The sequence below is a fragment of the Neolamprologus brichardi genome, chromosome 1 (assembly GCF_056152115.1).
Source record: "Neolamprologus brichardi isolate AB-2024 chromosome 1, ASM5615211v1, whole genome shotgun sequence".
Taxonomy (NCBI): domain Eukaryota; kingdom Metazoa; phylum Chordata; class Actinopteri; order Cichliformes; family Cichlidae; genus Neolamprologus; species Neolamprologus brichardi.
The window spans coordinates 15,312,501-15,327,090 of NC_142104.1; the positions used below are offsets into that span (position 1 = coordinate 15,312,501).

At 38.9% G+C, this 14,590-nt stretch overlaps 1 protein-coding gene across 1 annotated transcript in view; it reads right to left on the bottom strand.

The window, feature by feature from the left end:
• The window catches only part of LOC102779872 (uncharacterized), a 4,481-nt gene extending 85 nt beyond the window's left edge, over nucleotides 1-4,396 (bottom strand). Inside the window, exons 1-2 of the mRNA XM_006779963.3 lie at nucleotides 4,188-4,396; nucleotides 1-1,354 (exon numbers count right to left, since the gene is read on the bottom strand). The exon at nucleotides 1-1,354 is cut by the window's left edge and continues 85 nt beyond it. Coding sequence (XP_006780026.2) covers nucleotides 450-1,354; nucleotides 4,188-4,353 — 1,071 coding nt within the window. The 5' untranslated portion in view covers nucleotides 4,354-4,396 and the 3' untranslated portion in view covers nucleotides 1-449. The remainder of the gene's footprint in view (nucleotides 1,355-4,187) is intronic.
• Between the last annotated feature and the right edge of the window lie 10,194 nt (nucleotides 4,397-14,590).

Below are 14,590 nucleotides of genomic sequence, written 5' to 3' on the forward strand. Positions count from 1 at the left end.
TGTAAAGTCAACAGCAGTCACCAAGTACTCTAAAAGTGCAAACTGGAACACTGAAACATGTTGGCTGCAGCTGAACGGCACAACTTTTGCTTTAAAAGTGTTTAAAAATGTTTTCCATTTCTGGTTTGGTCCTCTAGCGACCAAAGTAACTAAGTTATTTTTAGTGCAGCACCATGCATCTCTTTGCCGCCAATTTTATTTGGCAACAGCCAGCAACCACTTGCAAACCTTTCAGGGATATGCATTTTCGCTTACTGACCAGCGGTGGTTGGTAGAGGTCACTGCCGGTCTTTGGACTCGTGCAACTGAAGCATTACCAAATCACCTACAGTATTACAACTTTCTTCATGTCTTCTTCCACAATAGCACAAAGAAACTTTTCAGTATGACATTTGTGTTTCATCTTTTTCATTTAAGAAAAATATAAAAGAGCAAGTAATTTCTGAAGTCTAGATATTCTTTCCTGTGTGAGTGTTCGTATGAATAATTAGATGGGAGCGTCGGATGAATCTTTTCCCACAATCCGTGCAACTGTACGGCCTCTCGCCTGAGTGAGTCTTCATGTGGCGAGTCAGATTCGAGTGGGCACTGAATTTAATATGGCACAGGGTGCAACCGTAGGGTTTCTCACCTGTGTGAATTACCATGTGCTTGATAAGGTCGGCTTTCTCTCTAAATTTTTTACCACAGTCGTTACAGCTGTGAGGCTTCTCTCCTGTGTGGATACGCATGTGGGCGTTCATGTTTCCCACCTGAGTGAATCCCTTGCCGCAGACGCTACACGTGTGCGGCTTCTGTCCAGAGTGTGAGTTCATGTGAGTCTGTAAATATGAGCGCTGGATGAAGCTTTTGCCACACACGCTGCAACTGTGGGGTTTCTCTCCCCTGTGCGTTTTCATGTGACGAGTCAGAATGGATTTATTCCTGAAATTCTTGCTGCAAACGCTGCAGGTGTAAGGTTTTTCTACTGTTTCGCCAGATTTCCCTACTCTCCTACTGTTTACACCCGAGTGACGTTTTATACTGTCTTGCTGTTCATTATCACTTATTTCACTCGATGGACACTCGCTGGTCAGCTCTGATGCGCCACAGCTTTGTTTAACAGTTCGAGCCGAGCAGCTGGGTGAGTGATCTTCCTCACCATCCTCACCTTTCTCCACATAAATTATATTAAACATGGCGTCTTTGGTGTCAGCCTCCTCCTGCTTTTCACACACTGGAGCCGACCACAGTTCTACCTCCTGTTCTTCTTTAATCCGGGGCTCTCGGTCATCCTCACACAGGTCTGTCTTCTTCTCAGGGTGATCCTGCTCAGAGCAAGCACCATCTTCCTGGACGGAGAACTGCAGAGGGACTAGACAACATCATATATTAGAAAATGGATTTAGGTTTTCACCTTATCAAGCAGAAAGCTATACAATACAAATCTCAGATTAATTTAATTTTTAAATTATGACGTGTAGTCTGCTGTTGAAAAAGACAGCTTACTACTTCTTTTGCATAAAACAATAACAGATGCACTGGAACTTATTCTCTTGATGATTTCTTGTTTTTGATACGAAAGCAAAGACTCTGCTTAATTACGAAGCTCGGATAAAACAAAAATACAGTAAATAAACTTTAAAATGCAGTGATATCAAAACTGCAATTAGGTTTTTCTTTTACAGTGTTAGAACTACAGGTTTCTGGGTCACGTTTTATTGTTTTGGATGCAGTAGCGAAGATGAAAGGTGGAAACAGGTCCTTGTGTTTCACTGGAAGTTTTCTCTATCTGAGGCTTCCTGAACCAAACAGATTACATTGTTCTTTGCAAAATGTTTATTGGGAAATCATTTCAATTCTTGCATATTTCACTATTTATTTATTGTCAATATAAGTATACAACATACATACCAGCTAAGCAGCTTAAGTAAAAGAGCACAAAAATATGTTAAATGTGAATGAAAAAGCTTTGAACCACCAGGACTCAGAGTCTCGCCGACTAGCAAAGCTGAGAAACTGAGAATGTGGTGCTTGATCAGCAGAGAGGTAAAAAACTGAACAATCACTTCAGATAGCGCCCAAAGCTGTGGTTTAGATTTGAGACTGTGGCACCTGACCTAAGAGTCAACTACTTCCAAAAAGTTCTGCGTTTTTATTATAATACATGTCCTGGTTTTCCTAAATCCTGCCTGTGACATATGCCCTCCATACAATAATAATAAAAAAGAACAAAACTAACACTGAAACTAAAAAACCTAAACTAAAACTGAACATTTTTTAACTATTAAAAACGAAACTTCTGGAAACTGACTTAACCCCCCCCCCTCAAAATTAGAATAAAAATTACAACTAATTAGAAAATACAGGACTGTAATAACTCTGGTGGTTGGAACGGTTTCTGCACTGATGATGATGATGAATGTGATGATGTATCTGGCTGTTGTGGTGTAGAGTGAGATAAGTCACTGGTTGGTTCCTTGGACTCTGGGGCTAACAATTTGATGACAAAGCTTACGTCAGCGGGGCTGGAGTTTATTTGCAGGGGTGGAAAGTATAATCCCTGTGAGAAACTGCTCCTCTGCACCAAAGGGGTGGACCCACAACACACTGGAAAGATGAGGTTTTTTGGCTTTCATGGGGATGCCTCTGTATCCCTACATAACAGTCAGAGGCTGTGGCTGGAGAGATTAGGGTTTGGGCGCCTGGGCTTAGACTGCTAGCACTGCTGGCCCTCTACAGTCTTAAAAACTCATGACCTGAACCATCAGCAGCAACTGTCTCTTCAACAGATCCTCAGAATAATACACCACACCACACCGAGAAGCAGTTTAAAAAGCTTCACCGGTTCCAAACAGAGGAAGATGAGGCCAAGCTGGCTGCACTCAGGGAAGCAGTGGGGCATAAGACAAGAAAGATGAAAAAGAAGCTGGAGGCTCTGAGCAGGGAGACGCAGGTCTCTCACACAGTCAGAGCCACAGAGAAGGAGCTGAGACTTGAAGATGACTCTTTCCTAAACAGCTATGGGGCTCTGTCCCAATTTCAGAAACTGTCTCCAACCTCAGCTGACTTCTTAAGTTGGAGACAATTGAAGCTGGGAACTTTTGTGTCCCCACCATGTTGATTTATTTGGAGCCAGGCATGAAACTATTTAGAGTAGAGGGCAGAGTACTAAGTTAACAACTAACGCAAAGCAAGGTTGGTTAGCAAGCTGAATCCATAAAATGTATGGATGCAATACAAAGACACTAAAGTCTTCTTTTCAGCACTAAATTAAAGACCATTAAACATTGTTGACAGCCTTTACCTCACAGCAGAATATATGTAATTCCAAAAAATGCTGCAAAAGGCACGATCAGCATAAACACAATCACAGGTTTGGTTAAGGTCTGTTTGCACACCGGTCAGTCCTCCATTTTAGCCTCCATAATATCTAAATAGATGAGTTATCAAAAATCCATGACAGTAGTGAATGTTCTGAAGGGGTAAATTGGCTATAGAGACCAAATCCTTTACCTGTGCTAGGATGTAAAGATGCTATAAATAGCCTACTGTTGGTAGATGGATTTTGTCTTTAGATTACTAAAATACTCTGTTGTTGATGTGGCACTTTAATTGACAGGTGAGACCAGCTGTAAAGATGAAGATACATAAACCAGGCTTAAAACAGTCAAATTCCTTTTTGATACTGAGGTTTGAAACTATAATATGATCAGATATTACTATGTATAGTCACTATTTGTTTAATTAATGAACCAAGGAGCACTATGGGAAAACGAGTGGCTACTAATCAGCTGTCTCCAAGCACCGAACACTATTGTGAAACATATTCTGGACTTGGAACAGGTTCATTTCATAATAATATCTTTAAAAATGAAAAAAAAAAAAAATCAAAAGCTTATTTTTTAATTTTTCCCTTCTTTAAGCTAGCTACCACACAAATTATTTTAAACAAGGAAGCCGAGAGATGAAAAGCGCTGAAATTGAAACCTAAATCTTGGTTAAGATATGCAGGAAATCCTCTTGTGGTTCATTTTTATTCATTTGACAGCCATTTTGCATCCCCCTCCCTCTTTCAGGGATGCAAAATGGCGCTATTTGCTGGCTTCTGTAAACTGTTTACTAGATGTTTCCTAAGACTGAACACTAGCTGAGCTTAACAGATGCTACAAAGTGTCCATGCAGCTTCAGGGTTGTCCTGCCGTTACCTTTCCACCCGGCCAGGCTTCGCCGTTGTTGCTCGACCTCCTGCTTTGAACAGAACACTTCCTTCTCATAGTCTCTTACAGCTTCTTCAAAGAGGTTGAATATTTCCTCGGCAGCCGCCTGCAGTCGTTCATTGACAACAGCTCTTAGTTTCTCTGTTTTGAACATTTCCGCGGGGGATAAGAGTCCTCTAGTCTGTTTTTGGACGAGCTCAGGGGTGAAAGGCTGCTTTTGGGTTGCCAGATATCGCGAGAAAACCAAGAACTGTCAACATTAAAATGACCTTCTGAACATAAGTGTAACCACATCTATGTTATCACTCACAATCATCGTATCTTTTCGTAATTTGCAAATCACAAATATACCATAAAATTAACTGTGTGTTTTATTGTATAGGACTGTATTATACTATAAAACAATGTTCATGAAACGGACAAACAAAAGTTTAAATCATGCAATACGAACTTTCAAGGACATAAATATGCTGAAGTTGCCCAGTGAAGCTGTCTGCAGCAAATACAAATGGCACGCTGTAAAAGCGAATTCACGTTTATAGAAGGACATGGCAACAAAGGATTGCCGAGGCGCACTGTAATACGAGCTTATTTCCATGATAGAGCTTTAGTGCCACCTACTGGTCAACAACGAAAAAATGACGTACATGTTTGTATTGATCACCTATTTCAGTGCTGTTTGATTTCAGGCTGCCTACATATCAGAGGTCTCTAATTCTCCCCCTGCCCATCAAGAGGAAAGTTAAAAAGAAAGAGAGAAAGTTCTTCTTTTTGCTGTTCTTTTAGGGGTTGCAAGGTCAGATCACCTTCCTTAATCTCACCTGTCGTCTCAACCCTCTGCGTGTTCTCCTTCCCTTACATCCATAAATCTTCTCTGCGATCATCCTATTTTCCTCCAGGCTGGCAGCTCCATGCTCAGCCAGGATATATCCAATATATCCATTATCCCTTCTCTGCACTTCCTCAAACCATCTCAGCTAAAGTTTCCCTCTGATTTACTCTTTTCCATCCTGGTCAGTCCCAGTGAAAAGCACTTCTTAACATCTCAGCACAGCCTCCTGTCTCTTCGTCAATGCCACAGTCTCTAGACCACACAGCTCTCACTCCCATCTTCTAAAACTTCACTTTCACTCTTGCTGTTGTCATGTCCAGTCCTCTATTTTGGCATCTTTAAAATGCTTCACCGAAGGCCTTTGAATGCTGTCATGATCAAGCCAACAAAACTGGGGCAGCTACGGCTCAGGTGGTACAGTGGGCTGCCTACTGATTGGATGATTTGTGGATCAACTGACTCCTCCGGTCGGCACGCTGAATATCTTTCAGCAAGATACTGAATCCCAGGTTGCTCCCAAAGCATCCATGTAAGTGCGGGTGCAAATGTTGGAAAGCACTTAGGTATAGATAAAAGTGCTGAATGAATATGTAAGATTATTACATATGCAGTTGCAACTGAGTAGAAAGGTGCTACATAAGCACCAGTCTTGCTCAATCCAATGTTTGTATGCTTTTCTCTATAGGTACATCTCTACACCCTGCATACCCAGGATTATCTCCTGAATTAAAACTCGTAAATATCCTGTTTTAGAGTGATTACATATTCGAAAAAGACATGAAAAGTTTAATTTTTCCCCTTATTACTTCAATTAGGTTTAATTTGTTTTTCAAATCAAAAATCTCCATTAAATCCAAAGAGTTCTCAAACCCCCCCCCCCCCCCAAGCTGGTTAATTTTGCCCTGCCCGAGTAATTTAAAAGTAAAGTAAATTTTAAATTTTAAATTTAAAAGTAAAGTAAAAGATTTCCTCTTGCACTTGTCCACCATGAGATGGCAGCAGATATCCAAATAAAGCTCCCAGTCAGCAACACACACAAAGCAACAGATGGTTTATCTTGGGCAACGTTGTAGCCACAAACGGCTGATTTATCGCATTTATTCAGACATATCGTGAAAAAAATTCAGAGAGCATAAGTTGAGAAACACTGGTTTGTTAGATCTTATTTTCCATTTGTCTTCATTTCTCCTGCATAAATCTTTATCATTTAACCCCAATCTTTAATCACTGTATGTACTTTTATTCTAAACTACAACTGCCTTATCCTCCAAAAAACAAGAATAAGATTTCTTTAAGATATACTTTACAGACTTTTTTCATTTGTAATCAAGGATCTTTCTTTCACAATAATTCCTATTCTATATTGTACATCATATGTTTCCTGTTTCTCTCCCCATTGTGTCCCTAAGCTGCCAGACCTTTTTAAAATGCCAGAAATACCACTACTATATATCGTCTGTTTAGACTTGAGGCTTAAAACACACAATTTCAGCACGCTCAGACAATAACATACCAGTGGGGGGCCACACACAGCAGAGCAGAGACCAGGCACCATCTAAATTTTATGTGCCAGAGCTCAGCCTGCAAAGACTGCACACTTCGATCTACCCAAGCCAGATGCCAGTGTGGCATAAAAATGCATTTTTAAGCCACAGTTCTAGCACAAAGTCTGAGTGGTCAGATATCAGACAGAACTGGAATTTACAAGTCCTCATTTGTCTTTTAAAACCGTGTCTGGGGTTGTAAACATATCAAGGACATACAGTCCTTTTGTCCCATGTGTTTACAATGTAATAAAACTTAACCACTTTCAAAAGGGCTCTTTAGAAATAACACACAAAACAAAGATCATATTTCAGTGTTTCTAACATTTCTATCTCATCAGCTCATTGTCCTGGAAACTCACCTCTCACAAAAAGTAGTATAAGAGCATCAAGCATGATTCAGTGATCTCTGAATACAGTTTCTACTTCAGACAATCCTGAACCAGGCACAGATGGTGTGACATCTTTGTTTAATTAATTTATTTCAGCTTAGTTCAGGAGTTCATGTCACAGTTCCTTCAATTATTCTTCAATTATTCTATAAGGCAGCTGTAGTTTTCAGGAAAAGTTATCCAGGTGTTTTGAAGGACAACTTATAATTCCATCAGTTTTGACAAGATTTCCAACACCACTGACTGACAAAGCTTTCACTGTGTTTTACAGATGACTCTAGAGAGTCGCTGTTGTATCCCTCTCCTGACTTCCTCCATACAAATTGTCTGTTATGTATGGGCAACTCACTGGTTTATCCCTTTAGTTAGGTCAGTGTTAAATGGCTTAAACAAAAAGAAAATCCTCTGACAATGATCTGGTACAAGTACAGTGGAGAAAATGAGTGAAAAAGCAGCCAATCTCCAAAGAAAAAACTCTTAAAGACCCCAGAAAGCCCAGAGAACTATAGCTCAAGACCACTTTATTAAACATACAAGAAATATAAAGAACTGAAAAATGGCTCAAGACTTCTGTACAGTACTGTCTCTAAAAGTGCAACACAGTTGTAGTGTTTAGTAAGAACATCACATTACCGTATACAAAAACTAGTTCAAGGTAAATTCTATATAATAAATTATTTGACAAGTTTTAGTTGCAGGTAACTCGATGGCAGCACTCATGGCAGCTAAAGCAAATGACTCTGGTAACCTGGTAGTTAGCCTGACTCAATAGAAAGACTTTCATCCCTTTTTAAAGTCACAGCAATCATTTTTCAGTTTAACTTACGAGCTCAAAAAGAATATCAACTACAGGGTACAAATTTGTAACGTTTTTCCCCCTAGATTATATATGTTGTGTCTTGACATGATATTTCTGCACAGCAACAACTGTGCGACCTGCAACTTCTTTGATGTATGTTCAGAGGAGTTATATCTCAGTGATGGACAATGACCACAGTCGCAAAAATATTTTTATTGCATATACACACAATCTGACCCACTCACCCCACAGATTCGTTCAGTTAAAGATTCGTCTGTAGTGTTTATTTATAAAGGTCAGAGCCAAACTTAAAGGATTAAAGAAGGAAAAAGAGACAGAGACAAAGGCAGAGATATAATTGCTCTTCAGCAGACTCATTAGACAAAGCACCTGAATCCCCTGACTGAATTGATCTTTCAATCATGTTCTGCATATTAATCATTAAGGTTTTTCATGTGCACAGTCACTCATGGCTCATTAGCAGCAGATATAGCTTTGGTGTTTTAAAGTCTGGATTTTCACAGGTAGAACTCCAGTGCACAAATTGAATAACTGTTAATATTTGTTAATTAAAAGTTTCCGAAAGAAAAGTTTGCCATCATCATTCGCATCCAGTCAGAAAGCAATGAAATGAGCCGTGAAGCTGTGATCTGCCGAACAAAGGTTTATTTTCCAAAATTAAAACTAATTGCAGCTGTGAATATAAAAAGGAAAGAACACACATAGACCAACACCCTGTAAAAAAGGAAAGAATGAGTTAAAGATTGTATCAGGAATTACTTATTTTCATGCAAAACTAAGTCCAGGTTCAATTTGAGGACAACTTTATAAGACGTGCTGCAAGAAAGTGATAGGACATCATAATCTATTTGTTTGCCAAGTCAAGTGTGAAATCATCACAGTCACAGATGGATATGGATGAATAAAAAATGGATAAAAGTCAGGATGATAAGCAGGGCATCTCAATTTCAGCTGTATCTATACTCAAATTTGTGTAATATATTGCTATATTTATATATTAGAGATATTTGTAATGTATTGTGTCAGTGCTTTGAGTGTTTAAACAGCGTAGAAAAGTACCATTAAAGTACCAGTCTATTTACCATACTTAAAAAAACCTGATTTTAAAAACATCTCCAAACCAAGTGTGTAGAGTTTTAGCAACATTTGTTTCATTTTGGACCATATAATAATGGAGATTTGATTAGGAGACCTTGCGGCCCTACTTTTACAATTTTATTTATTAAGGGAAAAAAGTGATCCAACTCTACCCGGCCCCGTGCCTGCTTGGAGCAGGTGCATGATGTATTTACTTCATTAGATTATCATATATTCGTCTTGCAAGCACAGAGTGGCAGAAATAAATGCCGTCTTTAAAAGGGAGGGGAGCTTTTGGGGAGCTGTAGCAGGTCACGCTCAGCGATTGTCTATAATGTTGTATGTTTGTGCAATATGAAGCAGGTGCTATATTATATAAAACTCTATTCAATAGGTTGTTGATTTTAATAAATAAAATGAGTTTGAAGTAATGTTTTTTTTGTGTGTCAAAAAAAGATTAATACATGTTAGCCAGATTTCGACCTGAATCTGTGCGCACTCTGTGGCAGGAAGATAAGACCCAGATACAGGATTCAAACTCACAAGATAAAACTCAAAAGCAGCTTTATTGCTGAACTAAGTCAGAGAAAATACATAATACAGAACAACTCAGGCCAGGCAGAAACTAGGAACTTACAACGAGGCACTAACAAGAGACCGTGGAACAAACATGAGATACACAGCTTGATGAGGAACATGACAAAAGATAAAGAGAGACTAAGATGATATATACACACAGGTTGACGAGAGAACAGGCAACAGGTGAAACTTATCAGACTAAAGAGCCAGGGGACGCAAAACTGAACAGAACACGCACAGGACAAGGAACTATCAAAATAAAAAAGGATGTAACAAATACTCATATCAGGAGTGAGACATATAAACAGGACATGACTGAAGAGGAAATGATGGGGGAGGCAGAAAGATAAACAAACAAAGAGATTATACTGGAAAAACCAGGGATTCATAAACCAGACTTAAAACCAACGAATGCTTACAAGTATGAAACCAGAACACAAAAGACTCCAAGAAAACTTTTAGATCAAACATTCAAAAATAAAACTAGCAGAGAATCATGAAACAAAGGGAAAAAACGTCAAAAAGAAACTGAGTGACAAATTAAACTTTTTCATTTCCCCTTCAACCCCCCGCAGCTGACTCTCTGAAAGATTTCAGGTGGTGTAAAGGAAGCACAATATATAAACACTACTTTTCCACCTGCTCCATATATGGCCATTCAAAAAGGCTTCTTTTTTAACCTTAGTTTTATTTTTGAAGAAACTAGCCTGTCTTGTTAGGCAGCTTTTGCAGTCAGAATTATGATCTGAATGCACTGCTGTGCCAAACATATTTGCTTTTACAAGACAGGCTCTATAATCTCTGTATAGGCATTAAAGGCTGTTTATTATATTGCTTGATACTGATATGTTGATGATTTTCTTGTTTGTTACGTATGGTGTCTAATTCAAGCTGCTCTCAATCACATCCTTATACTGCACATAAAGTAACCTCAACCAAAACACTTGAACAGAAAATGTTATATGTTCTTGAAAACTTGTCTTTTATTTGACAAATCAAATGCACATTGAATATGATGTTACAGAGATCAGTCACAACATTAAAACCCAGTGCCTAATGTTGTGTAGGTTCACCTTGTGCTGCCAAAACAGCCTGGACCAATCGTGGCGTGGATGCAGGACAACTGAGGGCCTCCTGTAGTCATTCCAACTGACAGCAGATCTTCAGGGTCCTGTGGGGTGTTTGTGAGGCCTCCATGGTTGTTTTGGTACATGCCACAGATGTTTGATTGGACTGGGATCTGGGGGGTTTGGGGGCCAATCCAGTTCTTGTTGTGTTGTGCCTTTGATTGGACACTGTGTATTTGACATCTCTGCTGAAACTAATTGTTATACTCAGCAGTTACTAAAACAAAATCAGTAGAAAATTGCAGAGCTGCCACAGTAGGAGCTTCTGTGTGTTGATGCCCGATCAACTTTTAGTGTGGGCACAAATGAACGTGTGAGGCAGAGGCTAAAAAAGTATTGTAATTAATGATTTGATTATGGCACTACTAAATAACTTACAAAGTAATGAAAACACTGACAGTAACTGTCAGTATAAAACACTGACAGATAATATAGTGCATGGATATGGCACACAGGACAACACAGAAAAACATGTAGAGTCAGCAGCACCTCCTGAATAACAGCATGAAAGGAGATTTTTTTTTTAAAGTTTAGAAATATAAAAAGAAACTGATGTGAAATTCAGGGTACTTTATGCTGGTACCGGGGCTCACAGGGGCTTGCCCACCCAGGCCTCACAATGTCGGGCCCACATGTGGCCCATGTTGTATTACTGTCGCCAAATGATATTCTATGGGCACCTCATAGTGGGCTACCCAAATAATTACATGGGCCCAAAGTGAGTTTTCTGTGAACTTGCTAACTTCAGTACTTCAGTACTGTTAGCATGCTTTTTTAATAGAAGACATAGGTAGACGGAACTCACTGTGCAAAGGATTGGGACTCAGGTGGAGCTCAGGATTTATCTAAAGGATAGCTGGATTATTACAAACTGTTTCACTCTATAAATCTGAAATATTTGTGGAACAGCTGACCTGTATGATGTGCAGAAGAACACAAAACATATTTACCATCAGATCTTAAGCCATCCCAGTTATTTTGTTACTACATTACTACTCTGGTTCATGAAAACAGTGTTATTGAAGAGCAATAAGTGGGGCTAACTTCTAAACACAGGACTGAGTGAAAGGTTTTAAGACAGAGACAAATTTTCTGCACTGTAATAACGGCTTTGAGCCATCTACACAAAGTTCTGATTATACACTTGTTTTTCTATCATCTCCGCTCCTGAAAATAAACTCTCCTAGTAGCAACTATCACAACCACAACAGGCAAAAAATGTGCTTTTTTGATGTTAATTTGTCCAATTTACAAATTAACACCAAAAAAATCAGGCTTTTTAATTGACATTTGTGACTCATTTATTCTCCTTCTGAAAGTGAAACTCTTACAAATACATATAAAACCAGCGACAAAAATACTCCTGGTCATAAAACTGACACTGTGCCTCTTTAATAATGGATTGGATTTATATAGCGCTTTTCAAGGCACCCAAAGCGCTTTACAATGCCACTATTCATTCACTCTCACATTCACACACTGGTGGAGGCAAGCTACGGTTGTAGCCACAGCTGCCCTGGGGCAGACTGACAGAAGCGAGGCTGCCATATCGCGCCATCGGCCGCTCTGGCCAACACCAGAGGGGCCGATGGTGTTCTGCCTATACACACATACACCTTCTGCCTATACACACATTCAGTTTCCTTTACTGATAGACTTTAGTAAATCCTGAAGCCTTTTAACATTAAAAGAAGGGTTTAAATTGCTGAAGACATTAGTAAATGTGGTACTAAATGTTCCCTCTTCTTTAAAATGACAGCCTTTGTAACAAAGGGATATTTTTCACAGGCTGTTCTCATTTACACGAGCTCCATAAAACAACAGGGTTAGAACACGCTGTGGTGAAGTAAGATGCTTGTTTTGTAGTCCATCTTCTGCATATTATAGTTTCAAAACGTCGGAAATCCGGTGTCACATTTTTAAGGAGACTAGAGTAGGGCTTTTTCAATTCTCAGAGAATTGCTCTTCTCTTTTCCTAAGTCCTCAGCAATTCTCCAACCCAGTTTTTCTTTGTCCTCGAGGAAAAGTGGGTAGGATTAGTAGATAGGAGGTCCTTTTGGAACCCTTTGTCTCTGTATCTCCCATTGACACTCTGTATTTTCTGTCTGTTCATGAAGTATTGTGGGCTTTCTTTTTATCACAAATGTTTACATCTGCCTCTCTGTAAGTCTGTGTTTAGGACTCTTTACCTATAATTTATGACAAACATAAGCACGCAGGATTTAAAGGAAGTAACATTTCAATGTCTGCATTCTGAATATTGTTTTTATTTACAATGTTTTAAACTTTTATGTATAGAGATGCTCCAGCTGTATGACTAATGATAATATATGGAAGAATGAAATGCCTCTCAAAAGAAGTACACTGGTTTATGACCCGATCTGGACCCGATCTGCTAATGTGGGACACTACCAAAATCCCCTTCTGCCTATACACACATTCAGTTTCCTTTACTGATAGATAGATTTTAATTATGCATAGAAGAAGTGCTGACTGCAAATGTACCCTCATAAGTAAAAGCAGTTGTTTATTCCTCTGACAAGTTTGAAATAACACTTATAAAATAATTTATTTAAAGTTATTTAGATGAATGCATCTTTTCATTACATTTGTTGCAGTACTCTCAGGGGATCCTGTAGTGGTTGCTGCTTTTCATCTATTTCTGTTGTTAGTTTATTGCGTGTCGTTGTCAGTGCTAAATGCCAGCTTCAGATCAGACAAATCATGTCTGCTCTGAAGAGTAATTAGCTAATTTGTTGTAATAGTCACAGAGAGTGAAGTATACGCATGTCAAGTATACATCCGTGGCCACAGCCCATTAGACGTGTCTCTGATGTGGTATGTCGACACAAACAAGTTGAGCTAACTAACGATATAAACAGGAACAATGTGTATCATTGGCAAGCTACAGTTTAACTGTTTAAGTATGCAAAGAGAAAAAACGTTCATTGCTCCCACAAAATAATTAATTACTTTCTTACATGGGTCAGGGCTAAATGTCAGCATCAGTCCAGACACAGGGCTATCTACAACACTAATAGGCCAGCTCACTCCCACGCATTGCTGCATACTGGGACATAGTGTCAGTGTGTGGGAGAAAGCACCTGTGTATAAATAATTGCAATGGAAGAGTGAATATACAGCATCTCTGCGATCTTTATGAGTCTGCCAATAAACTGACTGCACAATGATTTCTCTTTCTTTATAAGTAACAAAGTAATTTTAGAGCTATAGATCTCAATGATAAATCACACACTATTGATTGCACTCTTATATGTGTATCTCCCTGTCTTTGCTTTAGAAAGAAATGCTATGGTTTCTTCTTAGCTAAATAAATTAGAATTTTTTTAATGTTAATTAAAAATAATCGCTAATTGAACTTAAAACATAAGAGACTAGCCAACACACGGTTATCTTGATCTTACATTGAATATAGATTACTCAGCAATGTGATTTTTACCATGTCGAATGTGATGTGCTTCCACTGACTCTGAAAGTATTTTGTCACCATAATTTGTTACAGTGTTTCATTATATGCATTTAATGCAGACGCAGTATACTCCTATTGCTTTCACAGAAATTAAGAGGGTAAATAGCCACCAGGTGCTGCTAATCAAAGTCCATCATTCTACAATCAGAAGGAATATTCACAAATGGAAAACATTCAATATTGCCAGGAAATTCACCCCGAGGTCAGAATGAGTAATGCAGAGAGAAAATGCAGAACACCCAAGAGCTACATCTCAGACCCTACAGGCTTCATTTAGAGTGTCAAATGTTAAAGTTCATGACAGTACCATTAAAAAACAAACTAAACAAGTATGGCTTGTTTGGAAAAGTTGCCAAGAGAAAGTCTCTTCTCTATAAAAACAACATAGCAGCAGGTTTGCAAAGTTTGTGAACAAAAACATTCTGAACAAACCACAAAACTTCTGGGAAAATGTTGGACAGAAAAGGCCAAAGTTGAAAGGTTTGGTACACAGCTTCATGTCTGACAAAACCATCCATCGTCTTCTTCAT